At 33.8% G+C, this 20462-nt stretch overlaps 1 protein-coding gene across 8 annotated transcripts in view; it reads left to right on the top strand.

Moving 5' to 3' along the window:
- RIMS2 (regulating synaptic membrane exocytosis 2) overlaps positions 1–20462 on the top strand; it is a 617446-nt gene that overhangs the window by 285994 nt on the left and 310990 nt on the right. For all 8 annotated transcript variants that reach the window (XM_087447558.1, XM_014788104.2, XM_087447555.1 and 5 more), the window contains one exon: positions 8933–9858. In XM_087447558.1, the coding sequence (XP_087303684.1) occupies positions 8933–9858 (926 nt within the window). The remainder of the gene's footprint in view (positions 1–8932; positions 9859–20462) is intronic.

Here is a 20462-nt window from a genome sequence, read left to right as displayed (position 1 = left end):
CTTCCATCTTACTCATTGTACTTCTTTATATTGTTTTCAATAAATCTTTCTTTATTGTAGGATTGTTTCTAAGGCTGCCCTAGACTCAGATAGAGCACCTTAAAGAAGGGAATAAAATCACTACAGGTTTAAATTATCTTCTAGTATAGAATGGTTCCCTGTCTTGGTGACTGTTTCTGACATGGCAATTTGGGGAGGGATAGTGGGGAGGGCGGAGTGCCACAGTGAGTTCCTATAAGAGAACATCATGTGCACCATTTTCTAGAGATTTGAATATACAAGGTCTTCATCTTTCAAATATAAGTTGAAAATCTTGTCATGAATAAAAAAATTGATTTAAACTGGTAATTGGTTCATAGAATCATTTTGTTATTTTGTACTTCTGAAGAAGTCAATGGATTCTAAAGTTACAATTGTTCTCATGAAAACTTTTTAAACCCCAAATTGGGTCTTCATAATTTTCAGTGCATGGGAAACACTTACCTAGGGAATTAAAAAAGTGTAAAAGTAAAGAGTTGAAAAAGGGGAAAATAGTCCTAAAAGGACAACGTAACTCTTGAAGGGTAGGGAGGAGGAAATTGGAGACCTAGACAGATTGGTAGAGAGTAAGGGAAAGCAGTAGTGACATTAGAAATTACATGAATAGAAGTCTGGGGTGGGCAAGTAAGAGGCACTAGAAACAAGGTTAATGGTAGAGGAGAGGCTTGACAGCAGAGTGTGCATTATAGTTGGCAGAACACTGCCAAGAGAACTTAGTGAGGTGGTAAAAGTGAATGGAAGGAAAAGTCAAGAAGAAGGTTTGCTATCGTAGCATCAACTGTAATATTGTTTCTGAAATCTTCTGGACTTATCAGCTTGGAAGAATCAAAATATTCTGTGAATTTTTTATTCAGCTTGATGTGAACTGTGGGGTCTAAGTGGTTGAATTTTATTATTGGTTAGCATTGCTATGAAAATTAGTTATCTTGAGTTTTTATTTCATTTCTGTTTGAATTCTCAAGTCTTTATTAGGAATCTCAGATGGTAAAAATGATTTTATTTGTCCCTGCTCCCCGCCCCCCCACCCAATCTCTGCAAGATCTGTACTTAATTCTAGGAGAGAATTCTGTAGATGAATACTGCACGAATAGTTGAATGGTGCTAGCACGTATTCCTAGATATTCATTTAAACTTAAAATTCAGGAGACCAAAAAACAGCACAGTACTTTTGCATGTCTCCCCACTCTTCAAACATAGGCCTTTTCTCAATTTTATGTAAGTTTATTTGGAATCACTTAAATATAATTCTCAGAAGTGTAATATTAACATCTAGGTAATTGGCTTTGGTAGAAAGGAATCTGTGGTGTTATCTTCTTCCCTATTTTTTATTTTTTTGGATGACTGAATAGAGGTATTGAAAAGTTAAGTGATAAAGTATGGAAAGCTTGATTTAAACTCAGTGTCTAACCAACATGGAACACATTATTTTTTAATTAAATTTCTACAGAAACTGCTACGTCCTGTCCATTATACCTTTGGGGAAGCAGTCTCTTTTTAGTAAAGATTAAGAAACTTCTTATTGAATAATTGAAAAGAAATTATAGAATAGACCTGTTAAACCATCACGTTTTATTATCACTGTACATTCTATAGTGAAAGCAGTGCAGTAGACTTATCAGTAACAAGCACAATCAATTTTGTCATTTTAGCAATCCTGTGCTTCGTATAGGAGAATGTGGTTTACAAATTTCCTAATCTATCCGTTTTAAGTATAGTGCCCAGAAATGGCTTGTATGTAGGATGCATTTGGTGTTCAGTATTGTGAGGCACTAATCAGCTAAGTACCATAATCCTCCTTACAGGGTACATTCTTACTTGACCTGGAGCTATATACAGCCACATAGTAACAGCATTAAAGAATAACTTTTTTCTTAACAGGCCTATCACTAGGGGATTTTATGACTCCATCTGTGAATGAGTGTTGTTTTATGTGTAACTTTTTAGTAATTGTGTTTTGAAATAAAATGATTGTAAGCAAGTAGAGACTTTCAAATCATCTGATTACGGATGGCTCCTATGATTTTGCTGGAGCTAGAAGGATTAAATGAAAGCACTGCCTGGCACAGTGTTGATGTATTTTTGTCAACATGATGCTTCATGCTGGACAGCTGTGCACTGTTTGAGCAAAAGGTAAAACTATAAAAATGTGTTAAATATTGTGATATATAAAAAAAGATTGATCTTTTTTATGTTTTTTTGATGAATATAAATTGTTTGATTTGTTAAAAGCTTTTTGTAGCAGTTATAGGAATGAAACCTGTGTATTTCATGTTTTACAGGATCGTATACTTCTGTTAAATCCTGATTTAATGTGTCTTAACAGCTTCAAATTTCAGAATTTGTTTGCAGTGTTATGTTTAAACTATACGGTTAGCATTCTGTAATTGAGTTAATGAAGTGTCATTTTAATTTATTTAGCAATACCCATGCTTTATAAAGCTTTTTAAAAGATGGAGGGCTTTTTTTTCAGATTATTGTATTCAAGTGTCATTTTTATTCTTTTATTTTTAAAATGACAATTATTTAATGATCTCTACTAATAAAGATTATGAGTAAAAGATTTGAATTTATAGAATTAGTAATCTTTACATTGTTCACTCTACTTTCAGTGTTATTATGATTCTTAAAAATTGCATGGGTCTTAAGAGTTAAAAATATATGAATATTAAAACTTAATTTTCCATATAACCTTTCTCTGTCCTTATAGATGTTTTCAAATGTTTACTGGATTATGTTTTCAGAGACTTGATGATTATTTTATAGTATATATGGTCAGTATTACAAGTGGTATAATAACACAAACCACACAGGATGGTAAAGGTTGTAAATATTAAAATAGAAACATGATGGTAAAACATAGTAAAAACATGATGAATTAATATACAACATCTAAATTGAGACTGCCTTTGGGAAATTTTTGAAAGTGACTTTAATTGGGAAAGAATCTTTTTATTTGGAGTTTTCCTATCAGTAAGTTTGATTTTTAGACACGGAATTTTAAAGAGAATTGGTAGTTTCTTACTCAAACTCTTATGCCTAATTAGAATAACATTTATAATGGAGTATCAAGTGTGAATATACAGCTAGAATATTTAGAAATAGGTTGAATAGTTAGTACATATGACAAAAATTTATAAGCAATAAACAGAAATGCTACTGATTAAAGTAGACTTAGGATATTTCTGTATGTGAGTTTTTATAACTGGCTCCAATTGAGACCACTATAAAAAGGTGAAAGAGAAAATGATTGCTAACAACCTAGGTTTCAATAAAGAGAAGTAAGATGAACAGATATTAGGTAAAGATAAAGTGAATATAAATATATAGTGGTATTGTTATATCAGAAATAGGGATTGATTGATGTATAGGAGGACAAATTAAGGCACTACATACTGTCACAAATACATTTTATTCTAGAGAAAGGCATAATTTTGGATTCTGCCTCTTAATTTCTCAGAGTCTTTCAAGGATTAAGTGAAATATAACATCTTAGATGAATTGCTCCATTGTTTTGAATGGTAACTTATGGGTTAAGTACTATTAAATGCTTTATGATTGTTTAGAGTAGAGCAGTCTGTAAATTATCATTATATTCTTTTGTGTATTAAATGGTTTCCATCCAATAATAATGCATGCTAAGGCTTACTTATAAAGGCCAGTAGTGAAGATAGAGATTAGAGATATAGTACTTGAATTTTCATGGGTTTTCTTCAGTTCCTGAAAAATTATAGTGTCTAAGAAATATACCAGCTTTAATTTAAAGGAGAGTATATATGAAATAATTCATGATATAGTTGGTAAAAATTGTTTTGACAGAATATTTTAATATTTTGGAGTAATTGATAGCAGATTCTTCATTGTTTGGTAAGAGCATTCTTAGAATAAAATCTTGCCTTGCTTCTAGTATAGCTTTAATATACTATGAGTACTATACCTTAAAGTGTGTTTTTAAAAACCTAATTCCATGTTAAATAATGACAATAGTCATCCCAATTTCAGAAATCATGACCACTGTTCTATTTTTACTTAAATCCAGTACAAATCAGCATCTACAGTATGATTCACATGCTTCAGGCAAATTTCGTAATCTCTAGAACAAAGTGATTCCTGGATTTAATACTGAATTTGATTTTCCTAAGGTATGATTTTTAAAAAGCACTTTGATGGCTTGCTAAGGGCTAATTAATAATAGACTTTCTTTTGCAACTGAAGTCTATAATAAATAAATATTCTTATTTTTCAATAAAATAGAATATACTTCCTGTGTATTAAAGGCACGCTATATTCACTTTATTTATACCCTACTTACTTTCAAAAATTTGTGTTAATTCCTCAGAGAATGAAGTGTTTCTTTTCTCCCCCTACCTCTGACCTGTAATACCCAGTGTGATGTTAAATCCCTGTTACTAGAAATCCCTAGTTTACAAAGAGGTTTTGTTCTAAATGTTTATTTCTAAAGTGATTGACACTCAAAATACATTTTGTCAAAGAAGTCATTTTATAAGCAATAGTTGGATTCTAAAGCCCAACAACAAAAGCCAAATTAACATATGATAGAGCTAAATTACACTACTAATACAAGTAGTTCCTTCCTTGCAGTTAAGGTGCTATTACTGCCATGGGAACAGTAGGGGAAAGAGAAGGACTAGACTATTTTAGCAAATCAGTGGGTTTGAGTATAGAAGAAAAGAGCAAGCCATGAAAAGTAGAGATAATCTAAAGGAGAATTAATCAGTTCTTTAATTAAACAGATGTTTATTGAGCACCTACTCTGTGCCAGCCTCCTTAGATCCAGGTTGCCGGTCCTCATGAAACTTAACATTTTAAAGAGTATTATAGACACTCCTGGATAGAAATGGATAAGATCACCTAGCAAAGAAGTGCAGTGAGGAAGAAGGTCATTGGTAGTTTGAACTGCCTTCAAAATATCTAGTTTCTCCCTTAACATTTTCTGAAAGTTTTTACTTCACTTTCTTGAATGGCCTTAAGTTTCACAGTTTAGAGATTAATTTGTTAACAATCTTAAGGCATGTAAGTATTTTGATAATATTATAAAAGCAGTATCCATCCATTCTGATTTAATCTGCTTGTTTTTCTTTTGACTCCCAGCTGAGATTAAGTATAATGGGGAATTGGAATTTACCAGTTTGGGATCATGAAATCTTTCGAAAGGGAGGAGTATGTGAAAAAGACTTAGTGGACTGCTTTTAGGTGGGTTCTGGAGAGGAACTTGGAAAATCCTTGATTTAATAAAACAACAATTAAGAATTCAGCAGATTTCTGTGTTATATAATAGCTCTGAGTAAAAGAAAAAAGAAAGAAAAGAATAGCAACTCAATGAGAATATTCAAAATATTTCCTTTATTGTATATTTTATATAAATGGGCTACATTCCATGTGACTACCTTATTCAGGTCTTAGTTCAAAAGTACCCTTTCAGAAAGACCTTCATTTTCAAAAGTAGGTTTCCTCAGTCACTTTTCATAATTTTACCCTGTTTCAATTTTCTTTCATAGTACTTATCACTATATGAAATTACCTTAATTTATTTGTTTATATGCTTACTGTCTGTCTCCCTTACTAGAAGGAAAGCTGCTTGAGGGCAAGGACCTTATGTGTCTTTTCTTTGTTGTATTTCCAGCAACCAAAATCATATCTGGCACATAGTAAGTCCTAAATAAATATTTGATGAATGAATGAATAAATACTGGAGCTACAAAGGTATATTAGACACAGTCCTTTCTGGTTCAAAATTTAAAGTCTACTGGGATGGTACAGAACACTAACTAGATAATTGTAAATAGGATGAATAATATTATGCTGGGAAAATACAAAGGCACAAAAGTGAACTTCAGCTGATGAGCTGTCTTACTGATCTATGGGAATGAGGTAATACTGCTTTCATTTAACAAATCACATTTTACTTCCTTTTTGTGTTTCCAAAATTCATGTACTTATATATAGCTATAAAATTTCTATTTAGTCCACATTGAATTTTAGGGAAATTAGAATTTATTTAATTAAACAATCTCTAAATGAAATTTAAAAGAAATTGTTTTCTTATGTACCATATACATTTGAGAAACACTAGAATCTGACTCTTGGAACAATATCAATTTCCTGATATTAAATTAAGTTTATGAATAACTGTTATCATTTTAGAGATAAATATATTAATTAACTTAGATTGGAAAAAGTTGTTATATCATTTTTAACATACCAAAATGTATTTGAATTCCTAACATAAAGTCTGCATCTATTGGAGGTTAGATGGTCAGTTTGAGAAGAAACTGATTTAATTGCTTATTTGTTAGAGTTCCCTAGAGAAATTCTCATTTATCTCAGTTTTTTTTTTTTTTGGTACAATAAAGTAGGTATAAGTAGCCAGTTAATGAGATGTGAGTATGTTGAAAATTGGCACCAGTCAGTTAATTACTTCTTGACAGGAGTATCCTCATTATTTTTTGCTATGCTTTAAGCTTTCATTCAGGCATATTAACTTGATGAAGTTGTGGTATCCATATTATAAGATCATAGTCCCTAAGAAATGAAAGAGAGTTTTAGAATCAGACAGCTTCTTTAAAATCAAGGGTTGTCTCTTACTCATTTCTGTATTCCTAGTCTATATTATGGTGTGTGGCATTTAGTTCTTACCTAATACATATTTGTTAAAATAATATATGAGTTAATATGTATAATCTATGTCTCTCACTTTAAAGCATAGACCCTCAAAGATTAAATGGCTATATGGGGCCAAATAACTGGTTAATAGCAAAAGTAAGACTAAGAAACTCAGATCCCTTAACTTTAGTGGTCTTTTCATGGTGCATTGCTACCATGTCAGAGTATTTTTTTCTTTAGTCGCATGTATAAAAAGAATGACAAAAAAGTAAAATAAATTATGTATAACAGACACACATATATAGGATGTTATGTAGGTTAATACTATAAAATTTATTCTGAGTGCTCTGTTTTGATTGTGTACTTTAAACTGTAGGAGTCTACGGTTTTATGTAACAATCGTAACCTAAAAGATTTGAATTGTCTTAAATGTTTTCTATGTAAATGTAATGATATAAATGTAAAAAAAAAATCCCATCCACTTGCTTAATCACAAAACATGTAGGGGAACAGACCAGTTCCTTCATTCACTGCAATACTTTTCCTTTTGTGGTTCTAGCTTAGAGTCTACCCTGGCAATGTGCTTGTGTGAGATTTGAAAGGTGGAGGAGTTACAGAAGTCATTATTTTCAGGCAGCAGTTGTTGGCAGGCAGATGGGCAGATGTGCAAGTGTTAGAGTGTCCTGGACAAGCTCCTGGTAATGACCACCCTAATGCTATAGGCAGCTGAGATAACTGATGGCCAATTCCCAAAGACTCTTGAGATTCACAGCAGCTTCCTAGAGACCATATTGAGAATCTTTGTTTTTGGTTCTTTAGGCTAAGAACAGCAGCATTAACTTTTCTAGCCTTCATTCCTTAGCTGGTTCAACAGTTGTGTAGCTTTTGCTTCCTGTATTAAAACCTTTACTACCTGGAAAACCTAGAGTGACTTCTGGTTTCCTTAACAAACCCTAATTAATGCATTGTCAGACTGTATTCCAGATATGGGGGAAAGGGATTCGGTGACACAGAGGAGACTTTAGAGGTGAATGATGATGTTGCTGGGTTGGGTCATTCCACATGTATCCTTTCTCTGCTCTTGCTTTTGGGCCAAATAAAATATTGTCTAAGAAATTCACAACTGAGCTGTCTAATCTTGGTCATCTTTAACTTCAACCGACCCCTTTCTTTCATTATCTCCTGTTCATGTGTCCTTGCAAAATCACCATAACAGGTATTCTAAACCTTTTGTGTCATCTTCAGGATTCCAGTCCCGTTGCTTCTCATAGCTAGTGGTTGACATTATCTGAGTTTGTGGGAAAGAAGAGGACAGTGAATATTTTGTTGACAAAGAGTATTATGTGTGATTGCAAGGTCCACCGGGTTGTACCAGTGTTAGAGGGATAGTTTGAGAACTTGTAGAGTCTCTTCCTCTGAGGCTGTAAGGAATTATGAAGGGTCAGATGTGAAGACAGAGAAGAGAAGTGTCATCGAGCAGGCCTTAATCTTAATGAAGATGGAGTAAAAATAGCAGTCCTTTCTGACTTCTAGAAAGACTTGCTTCTTTTTGTGATGAATAAATCATTATTGTTGGTATTTATTTAAATTGCTTATCTCAAGTTAGAGCAGTAAAGGATTGGAGATATAATGTTAAGATGAAGATTTAGATGAACCAATACCAGGAGTATTCTAGGTAGATGATGAATGAAAAATGATTTTTAACAGCCAACACTTAGTTTTAGTCAGAAAGTATTCAACTCTTAAGCCAAGTCAGTTTGGCTTTATTATGTTTTCAAGTAACTTGCATATCAAGGTGTCAGGAATAGAGAGAATGGAAGGTGGAATTTTTCTAAGCTTGTGTGTAACAGTTGGAAGATAGGTGAAGTGTATTAAGCTAAGCAAAGAAATTACAATAAAGGCTATTTTGCAGCAGCAGAATATGGTGTTGATTATCTAATTTCAGGGCATAAGTATATTCCATATGTAGTGTGTCAGGCGTTTAATAACCATATCAGTAACCAAACCATATCAACCATATCAAATAATCATATCAATCATATGGTTGATATCAACCATATCAACCATTTAATAACCATATCAACTTCTTATTGGAACTGAATAAAAGTAACCTTTGCTAAAAATTTTGTTATGGCATGACTTTAAAATGAAATTTAAAAAAAAGAAGCCAAAGAACTATTTGAATTTATCCATCACCCCACCAGTGAATCAGTAAAATGTGAAATTGTTTGAATGTTCCTCTTCTCATTATTCTTTTTCTTTGGTTACTTAGGAAAAGAAGTCCATCAGTCTCCAGAGATCAGAATAGAAGATACGACCAAAGAGAAGAAAGAGAGGAATATTCACAGTATGCTACTTCAGATAGCGCAATGCCTAGATCTCCATCAGATTATGCTGATAGGAGGTCTCAACGTGAACCTCAGTTTTATGAAGAATCTGATCATATAAACTATAGGGACTCCAACAGGAGAAGTCGTAGGCATTCCAAAGAATATATTGTAGATGATGAGGATGTGGAGAGCAGAGATGAATATGAAAGACAAAGGAGAGAGGAGGAATACCAGGCACGTTATCGAAGTGATCCAAATTTGGCCCGTTATCCAGTAAAGCCACAGCCCTATGAAGAACAAATGCGTATTCATGCTGAAGTGTCTCGAGCAAGGCATGAGAGAAGGCATAGTGATGTTTCTTTGGCAAATGCTGAACTGGAAGATTCCAGGATTTCTATGCTAAGGATGGAACGACCATCAAGGCAAAGATCTATATCTGAACGTAGAGCTGCCTTGGAAAATCAGCGATCTTATTCAATGGAAAGAACTCGAGAGGCTCAGGGACCAAGTTCTTATCCACAAAGGACCACAAACCATAGTCCTCCTACCCCCCGGAGGAGTCCAATACCCATTGATAGACCAGACATGAGACGTACTGACTCACTAAGGAAACAACACCACTTAGATCCTAGCTCAGCTGTAAGGAAAACGAAACGGGAAAAGATGGAGACAATGTTAAGGAATGATTCTCTCAGTTCCGACCAGTCAGAGTCAGTGAGACCTCCACCACCAAAGCCTCACAAATCAAAGAAAGGAGGTAAAATGCGCCAGGTTTCATTGAGCAGTTCAGAGGAGGAATTGGCTTCCACGCCTGAATATACAAGTTGTGATGATGTTGAGATTGAAAGTGAGAGTGTAAGTGAAAAAGGTAAGCACTATATTCTAATCGCACATTTCCCTGTAATTGATTAGATGAGGGTGTTCTTTTTAGGTTGTATTTCTGAGTAAACATTAGTAGTTAGATATTACTACCTTTATTTTAAAAGATTTTTAATGGTGCTGGCTGTGTGAAGAAATTTCAAGTTATAAAAAGTGAAAATCTTCTGTTGTTCAGGTAGAAAACAAGTCTATTGATTTTTTTTTTTTTAGAATTGTATTTTGCTTTGTTCGTGAAAATTTTCTTGCATTGCTTGTTGGCATATTTTGAAAATACCTATCAGCTATAGTTGTAAAAATGCCATTTACTTTTTGTGTTTCCTTTTAAAAGTAACAATATGTTTACTATAGAACATCTGAAAAATTTCTCAAAGGGTAAAGAATGAAATATAAGCTATCCATAATCCTTTCCCTCAAATATAACCATTGTTAACATTCTGTTGTATTTTGTTCCCTTTTTCCTATGCATATGTATTTTATATATTTATAAATTTGGTATCATACTATATATAATATTGTATTCTGATTTTTCAATTGATATCATGTCATTAGCTTTTTTCCAAGCCATTAGATGTTCTTCAGAAATATGTTTTAAATGGCTGCACTAATATTCTATCATAAGGATGTACCGCAAACTATTCCTTTATTTGGGGGCATTGCAGTTGCTTCCAATTACTAGTATAAATAATAATATAATGTTTATCTTTATACATTTTTTTTACCTATATCTCTGAGTATTTCACAAATACATATTTGTGCTTGGATTCTTTTAAGCTTTTGATTCCGATTACCAACCTGCTTTCCAGAGAGGTTATGACACTCCACACTCCTGTCAGATGTGCTTGAGCTTTCAGTCTTGATGCACCAAATCTTTGTCAGTTGAATAGGCCACAAAAAATACTATCTCTTTGTCATTTTGATTTGAATTTGATTGTGAAGTTGAATGTTTTGTATGTTTATTGGTGTTTGATATCTTTTTTATATGAATTATCTGTTCATTCCTTTTATTTCTTCTGCCCATGTTCCTACTGGGTATTAATTAGTTTTTCCTCTTATTGATTTATGAGCTTTTTATATGGTTAAGATTATACCCATTTAACTGTCATCCGTTCCAAATGTATTTCCCATTTTGATGTTTATCTACTAATTTTCTTTGGTCATTTGGAACTATTGAATTTGATATAGCTAAGTCTTTGCATCATTGGTGACTTTTTTCCATCCCTTTTATCCTTAGAAATTGTTTATTCATCCCCAAATCAGTTAAATATTTAACTGTATATTTTCTCATGTTTTTATAAATTGTTTTTATAACCTTTAACTTTTTAATTTTTCTGTAATTTATATTTATTTATTTATTTATTTATTTTGATGAGGGAGATCAGCCCTGAGCTAACATCCATGCTAAGCCTCCTCTTTTTGCTGAGAAAGACTGGCTCTGAGCTAACATCTATTGCCAATCCTCCTCCGTTTTTTTTTACCCAAAGCCCCAGTAGATAGTTGTATGTCATAGTTGCACATCCTTCCAGTTGCTGCATGTGGGACGCTGCCCCAGCATGGCCAGAGAAGCGGTGCGTCAGTGCGCGCCTGGCATCCAAACCTGGGCCACCAGTAGCGGAGCACGTGCACTTAACTGCTAAGCCACAGGGCCGGCCCCTCTGTAGTTTATTTTGGTGTACGTCAAAATATACCAGACAGGTGAGTATCTAACATGAATCCCTTGTACCAATGCCGCTCGCCCCACCACCCACACGCAATTTTCAGACACCATTTGATGAACAGGTTTCTTGTTCCTAAGAATCAAGAGAAATCAATAAAAATTCAAGAAGGCAGCTAGATATAAAATTAACATAGAATTATTTTATACTGTACCAAAAATAATTGGTTAGAAAATACAAATAAAAGGCAGTTCCTGTTCTGAACTAAAAATAGAAAATGTGACTTAAAAATAGCTAATAAGAAATGAGGGGGCCTACATGAAGAAAGCTACAAAACTTTACTGAGTAACATAAAGGAAGATGTGAGTAGAGATTCATTTCATGTTCCTAATTGAGAAGGCTAAATACTATGCAGGTTTTTTCCAAACAATCTCTTGGGGTTAATAACATTCTAATCATAATCCCAATTGGTTCCTTGGAGTATCCTATTTCTAAAGTTAATCTGGAAGGTATAGAGAAGGAAAAACTTAACTCTTTTTTTCTCTCTGTGCATTTTAGGTTCATTGGCTGGGGCCCTGTACATTAGACTGACAAAAGACAGATTAACAAGAGAAAAACAAACAGAAGTTTGTTATCATGTGCATTATGCATACATATGGGAGCACTCAAAGGGGTGGTTACAATTTGGGCTTTCATAGCATTTTAACAAAAGAACAATAACTTTTTAGAGAGATGACAAGACAAAGGCAAAGGACTTTAAATTTCTAGGGAAGCAAATTGTGGGAAGGTAAATGTATAGGGGAACTAATGGAAAATTTGGCCTAGCTAGTAAAGTTTGTTATGTGCACTCCTCTGGAGCCATCTCTGGGCTGATAAAGAGTAATTAACTTCTGTCCTTCCTGGTAGAGAGCGTTGGGGGGACACCTTTACAAATTTATACCCTGTTTTCAGGCAGATAGGAGGAGGGCAGAGACCTTTTATTGTATCTGCTTCTTCTCAGTTGCCTTCAGCTCAAAATAATCCTTATGCCAAAGTGGCATATTAAAACAAATTACAAAAACATAGAAAGCACCACAAACCAAGGAGGAAGAGATAAATTATTTAACAAATGGCTTGGGGAAAGTGTGTATACAGTTAAAAAAAATTGAGTTAGAAGCTCATTTCATACAAGTTGCATTTCAATTATAAATAATAAGAAAATTGTGTTTATTGAAATATAAAGATTACGAAGAGAAACTGTAGATCTTAATTTTATCATGGAGCATATAGAAAATTTATTTCCCAGAAGCTGTAATAGTTCCTTAAGTATATGTAACTTCAGTTTGGTCATTTTCCATATTTGCCTGAGTGTATCATAAAACTGAAAAAAAGAGAAAGATAGTTTTGTTATCCTTAGTGGTTTGGTTTAGATTCTATTACATACTTCTATTATTCTTTGCTGAAGTAATGCCTTCACTTTTACCACATAAAGATGTAAAAAAACAACAACCCAGAAATGCATCAAACCAATGCTTGAAAGTTTGGTATCCTTCCAAGGGCCTATACTTTGTTTCAGGAGTTTGAAGTATACACTTATAAAAATCTCACGTAAATAAAAAGCTATGTATGAGTTATATTAAAAATCCTATGTAATACTATTTAGCAAAACTAAAACATTGATCAAATATGGAAAGAAACTACGTCACTCACATCTGTATTCTCCCCTAACTTGAACTCCTAGTAGACACTATTAGAGATAGTCCTCCTTCTCATGTATCAGTAATTTTTTTCACAGAGTATGTAGTTTCTGCCAACATGTATTTCCAGTGGACAATCGTAATTTAAATTCAGCTTTGGAGGAAGAAATCTAAATAAAATAACCCTTTCTTGTTTGATATTACCCCCGATAGTAGTATTCAGTGAGAAGTAGCTTTTGAAAGACTGGAAAAGTGTGGGGAAAGAGAATAGCATTTTTGATTATTTGTGGGAAAAGTGTCAATCTGATTTGGGAAGAAGCTACTTTTAAAGGTATCTAACATTGTGATTCATAGCCATCCTTGGTAGTTAACTAATGTTTGAAAATTCTTCCTAATAATTAAAGAAGTTTTATTAGTGGTATTTTTTCCTGTATATTTATATGTGGATATGTGATTCCGGTGAGAATCAACCAATTTGTAAAAGATAGTCATCCTTTTGCTTTGTTATCCCTAGGCTAAATAACTGCAGAGAGTGTGTTTTACAACTGAGACATCTTTCTCATTATCTTTACTTTTCTGTCCATTTTCATTCTTGTATGCAACCTTTCAAAAATTTGCAAAAAGCAAATTTGGATCAAGTAATCTAAAGTGTTAACCAACACTGTAGAAATAGCACCGGGCAACATTATCATTGCAGAATGATTCTTTTTTTTTTGTTTTATTATATTTAATTTTTTTTTGTGAGGTAACATCTAATGCCAATCCTCCTCTTTTTTTTGCTGAGGAAGATTGGCCCTGGGCTAACATCCATGCCCATCTTCCTCTACCTTACATGGGACGCCACCACAGCATGGCTTGAGAAGCAGTGTATCTGTGCACACCCAGGATCGGAACCCGTGAACCCCGGGCCGCCGAAGCGGGAGCACACGCACTTAACCTCTACACCACCAGGCCGGCCTGTGGAATGATTCTTTGTAGGCCTTTGTATGTTATGTTATAGCTTCTACTACGTAGCAGGATCTTTCCTGATCTTTAAATAATAAAATTCCATTGATAATCCACAGCAAGCTTATAGTTTATTCTAGTTAAATTTTTTTCTCTGCTGTCCTATTGGCTAGTCTTTTTTTTTTAATCTTCAGCTTTATTTTGCTTTGGTGTCTTTGGCTCTTCTCTTAGACATTTGGATAGATCTTATTATTTTAAATATACAGAATTTCACCCAAATTTGTAGTAGATGTCATTTCACTCACTATGTTCTGTTAAATGATGCTGGTAATACAATCCATGAGTGATTGGACCATTATTTGTATAACAGTAACAGGGAAGTTTTATGGGAAGAGCATGGGTTTTGGAGTCAAAGACGAGCTCAAATGCTGACTGTGTTTTTCACTAACTGCATGATCTTGTCTTACCTATTTAAGCACTCTAGGTCTGTTTTCTTAAGTAGTGTGTTCATTGTTTGGTAATTGTAGAGATCAATATATATATATACTTGTCAAACAGTAGGCAGTATAAAACATTTTTAGATTACTTATTTAACGTTCTACGATAGTCAAGGATAGTCAAGACTTCTGCAAGACAACTTCCAAGAGATTTGGATGAAAGTATAGTCCTGGTCACATGGTTTGTGGTCATTTGTGTTGGTTTCTCCTCTTCCAGGATCTGCCTCATGCTGAAGTAGGCTTGTATTTCCAGGCTAAGAAGACTATACTTTTTAACTTGTTGAAATATAATTTTGAGATGTAATCCAATGTCTCACTAAATACTAGACACTTGTTTACTCCTTTTTCTGTCAGATACTTTTTTAGTGCCTGTTACTTGCAAGGTGTTGGCTTGGACCCACTGGAAAATGCAGACATCAATAAGACATTCTTTCTACCCTCAAGAAATTGAGAGTCTAGGGGCCGGCCGGCTGGTGGTGCAGTGGTTAAGTGCGCGCGCTCCGTTTTGATGGCCCGAGGGTTTGCAGGTTCGGATCCCGGGCGCGCACCAACGTACCACTTGTCAAGCCATGCTGTGGTGGTGTCCCATATAAAGTAGAGGAAGATGGGCACGGATGTTAGCCCAAGGCCAATCTTCTTCAGCAAAAAGAGGAGGATTGGCATTGGATGTTAGCTCAGGGCTGATCTTCCTCACCAAAAAAAAAAAAAAAAAGAAATTGCGAGTCTAAAGTAACTAACAATATAAGCCCATTGTACTGTAAGTACTATAGGACTTCAGAAGAGAGGCATTGGTCATCTCCACTGATTTTGGGTGATTTGTATGTTTTGTAACACCTATCTCTTACACTCAGTATGATATAGTTTGCTTTTCACAATGGTATATCGATTGCTTCCCCGTATTTTGTGTTGGGTTAGAAAATTGCAAACTGAGTTTTCTCTTATTTTGTCTTTGGATTATGAAAAGAAATGTCTTAGATTGCTGATGTCTTGTTATCTCTAAATTTAAATGTTGGGCATCTGTCTCAAAGTTTAAAATATATTTTTTCATAAGCTTTATAAAGTACTGACTTTCCAATTTTATCTATGATTTCCTTATTAAATAATCTAGAACAGGTTTCTCAATCTCAGCACTCTTGACATTTGGGGCTGGATAATTGTTTGTTTTGTGGGACTATCTCATGTATTATAAGGTATTTAGTAGCATCCCTGGCCTCTACCCACTAGATGCTAATAGCATCCCCACCTCTAGTTGTGACAACCTAAAATATCTCCAGACAATACCAAATATCCTTTGTGGGCAAAATCTCCCATTGCCACCTCCTGTGCTCCATCCCCAGCCCCTCCACTTATTCTCCTTCCCTCCTCACTTTCAGAACCAATTGAGAGAGTCATGACCAGTATTAAAAAAAAGAGGAAGACAGGAATAGGATAGAGTAGAAAATATCAGAATGAAGCACACAGAAGAAGGGTAATTGATCTATAAAACATTTTTTTTAGTGTTGTGTGTGTGCTCTGTAGGATCACAATGTAAAATACAGATTTGTTACTATGGATCATGGCCAAAAATGTTTTAAAGCTACTCTCTTATATTAGAATATTGTGACTCACTTGATACTAGTGTGTCCTGCCTCCCCATCACCTTCTAGACCTGGAGAAAGGTCTAGAGATGATGTTCAGTGGCTAATTGATATATTGTAGACAGTATACTTTTTCTTGTTCAATATATTTTAATCTTAATATTATAATGCAACATTTTTTTTTCACTTTAATTAAATAGTCATGTTGTCAACCATTTGCCCAACTGCACTAAATATATCCAGTTTGATCTTTTTAAGCACTAAGATCAATTGTGGAGAGTTTTAGTTTCCCCTGTTTCCAGGTCCTAACCTGACTGATTTTACCTGGTTGTTGCAGGTCTCTTTTGTTTCTCTGTAAAAACTTGAGAAATTAGGCTAGTAAATACAAGAATACATGTGTGTGGCATCCTCCTAAGCTATAAAGTGTGAAATGTTAGATTCAATTATTAGCTTCTTGAAAGTAGCACAATATACTGCTTCCTTTTACTTATTTTGGGAAGAGGGTGAATGGAGGTGTGAAGGTGGGGCAATTTGGAAAACAGACCTAGAATAGGAAGAAGGGAAGATAGGCTGCAAACCTCCAGCTAGAAGCATGGATCTTAGAGTATTAAAAACAAACCCTAAAGGTGGCAGCTTTATCTATGTCTGAATTTAGGTGTCAGTTTCAATAGTGAAATTTATCCCCTTGTATAATCTCAAGTTTCTTATAATTTTTAAGTAATATACTATATACGTTTATAAAGAAAATAGGCTGTTGAAGAGATAGACAATATACATAAAATGTTGATTTATGGTATTTGAGATAAATTAAACATGTAAAGAATTCTGAACCAAGTGGACTAAAAAATATTTAGACAAATTGTAACAATGGGAATATTTAAAAAATTTTCGGTTAGCTATTTTATTACTAAGACTTTCACAAGTAAAATTTTTTCATGTCAAAGATTGATTACTTTCTTGTGTATTCACCCCATCTATTGGTAAAATAATTTTATGCTTAATAATTATTCGTATTGTAACATGAGTTTTAGAGCTTCACTATGTATTGAAAAGAACTCAATCTCATCAAAGTAACATGAATATAATTAATTACTCTGTTTCTATATTAGGTAACATTACAAAATTATTTTATCATGTCTTTTCTAAAAATAGGATACTTTACATGGGATGAGAAATCAAGTTGCAAATACATATTGTGAAGCTGATTTCAGACTTGAAATTATATGACATAAATGTAAGCAGATTTAGAAGCTAAACTAACTCAAAGTTAATTTGTAAAGTGCATAGCCAGAAGGTGGATTTACAAATGAGAATAAAGGAAAATTTTTTGTTTTCTGACAAAATGCAGCATATAAAATGTTTAAGATGGTAAATCCTTCTGTTTGCAAATATATTTCTTTTTAAATTATGGATGAAACACTATGCTAAGCATTTGTCTAAAGAAAAAGGATTGTTTTTAATGAAAAACTTAGTACCCAAGAAAAGTACCAAGTAGGTATTAAGAAAAATATCTTACAGATTTTAGTTTGTGGGGTATTTGAGAGGTTGTTTAGCTAGTTCAATGAAAAATTAAAAGCAAAATTAAATTATAGACTAGTTGTTGAAGTTAGTTTGGAATATAGAAAATGTTAACTTTTAACTTAAAATGAAGTCTCTGTTATGTTCGGTTAGAATTCAGTAGATGATGCTGGGATATTGATATTTAGTACAGCTTTAAAAATTTGATGATGAAATTTGTCCAATGGATAGAAAAATAAAAAGCTTGGTGAAGAACATATTGTTATTAATTGATAAGAGGCATATCAGAGCAAATACCCTAAAGGTATTATAAATGTTGTACAAGCTAATTATTTGAGTTAAAAGAATTGAAATAGCAGAAAAGTTGGGGCTAAGACTAATTCAGTATTTCAAGAAGTATACAGTAGATTGATTCATTCATTCTTTATTTCATTCAACTAAAATATATTCAATATCAATAATCGATAGCAGTAGAGTATGAAACATGAAATATGAAAGCATGTTCTATCACCCCATAATTGCAGCTTTGTAGAACATGAGTAAAAACTCGCTCTGTAAATCTGACTGCATTTATGCTGGCTGACTCATCCAAGAAAATTGTACATCGGATGGACTTTCATTTTTGTTAACTTGTGCTAGAAGCTGCCTGTCAGTTCTCTTTTCTAGGATGTATCTATGAGAAGGGCTTTTTGAGGAAATATTTGGGGTATGGGGAGATGTGTTTCAAAGCAGAAGTGCAGCTCAAATTATTGCCATCCATAACCCCATTCTCCGAGGAACTGCTTATCTGCCTCTTTGTGTAGGACTTAGCTTGGTTAAGAACATTTTCAGGAGCAAATAAAGTGAGCCTGACATAGTAAATTTCAAGCATAGACTCCTACAATACAAGACTGCTGTTAATTCTTTTTTTCTTTATTGAGGTCATAATAGTTTATAACATTGTGAAATTTCGGTTGTACATTATTGTTTGTCAGTCACCATGTAAATGTGCCCCTTCACCCCTTGTGCCTTCCACCCCAACCTCCTTCCCCCCTGGTAACTGTTAAACTGTTCTCTTTGTCCATGTGTTTGTTTATCTTCCACATATGATTGAAATCATACGGTGGTTGTCTTTCTCTGTCTGCCTTATTTCGCTTAACATTATACTTTCAAGGTCCATCCATGTTGTTGCAAATGGGACGATTTTGTCTTTTTTTATGGCTGAGTAGTATTCCATTGTGAATATGTACCACATCTTCTTTATCCAATCATCAGTCCACGGGCCCTTGCGTTGCTTCCACTTCTTGGCTATAGTGAATAATGCTGCAGGGAACACAGGGGTGCGTAAGTCTCTTTGAATTATTGATTTCAAGTTCTTTGGATAAATACCCAGAAGTGGGATAGCTGGATCATATGGTATTTCTATTTTTAATTTTTTGAGAAACCTCCATACTGTTTTCCACAATGGCCACACCAGTTTGCATTCCCACCAGCAGTGTATGATGGTTCCCTTTTCTCCACATCCTCTCCAAATTTGTTATTTTTTGTCTTGGTGATTATAGCCATTCTAACGGGTGTAAGGTGATATCTTAGTGTAGTTTTGTTTTGCATTTCCCTGATGATTAGTGATGTTGAACATCTTTTCATGTGCCTATTGGCCATCTGTATATCTTCTTTGGAAGAATGTATGTTCATATCCTCTGCCCATTTTTTGATCAGACTGTTTTTTTGTTGTTCAGTTGTGTGAGTTCTTTATATATTATGGAGATTAACCCCTTCTCAGATATATGATTTGCAAATATTTTCTCCCAGTTGGTGGGTTGTCTTTTCATTTTGTTTCTGGTTTCCTTTGCCTTGCAGAAGCTCTTTAGTCTGAGGAAGTCCTACATGCTTATTTTTTCTTTTGTTTGCCTTGTCCAAGTAGACATGGTATTCGAAAAGATCCTTCTAAGACTGATGTCAAAGAGTGTCCTGCCTATATTTTCTTCTGGAAGGTTTATGGGTTCAGATCTTACATTCAAGTCTTTGATCCATTTTGAGTTAATTTTTGTGCATAGTGAAAGATAATGGTCTACTTTTATTCTTTTGCATGTGGCTTAGACTGCTGTGAATTCTTTTAACAGAGGACCTAATGAAATATAAGTAAAGGTTTAATTTTATAGGAATCTTAGATGCTCCTGATACTTACCTTTTGTCCAAATCTTGAAATATATAATTATATTAATTAATTTGTGGAATGGACTGTTGAATAAAATAGTAGGATCTATGAAAATCATGAACTCTAATGAATGACCAAGGTGATAAGAACAAGTTAGATCATGTGTAAGATGAGGGACATCAAAGAAAGAAATTAACTAAAAGAGAATAAAAGGAAGTTAAAATTCTGGGTTAAGAATAAATAGGTAAGAATGGAATACTTTGCACTCTCTTCAAGCCAAATGCATTTTAGGTATGATTACAAAACAGTATACATATTCAGCTGTGTGTGTGTGTGTGTGTGTGCACCTTGTTGAAAGAGTCAGCAGATCGAGTTTTAAGTTTTATTCTTACAGATAATTGTACAAGCCACTTTATTTAAGCACATCCTGCTCTGTACGTATTGGCATTTTTTAAAGAAATAATGTATTTCCCATGGGACTACTGACTTTTGCTTTGTAATTAAGGATTTGATTTGATTAACTTAAGAATTTGGGTCTCATATCCTATTCTTGAGATAGTAGAATGTGGCAACTCTCCAACTTTTACTGAG

This window comes from Ceratotherium simum, chromosome 23, assembly GCF_057802395.1.
Source record: "Ceratotherium simum simum isolate JZ-2026a chromosome 23, ASM5780239v1, whole genome shotgun sequence".
NCBI lineage: Eukaryota > Metazoa > Chordata > Mammalia > Perissodactyla > Rhinocerotidae > Ceratotherium > Ceratotherium simum.
Note: the sequence above shows the minus strand (reverse complement) of the source record. Positions and strands in the feature narration are given on the sequence as shown.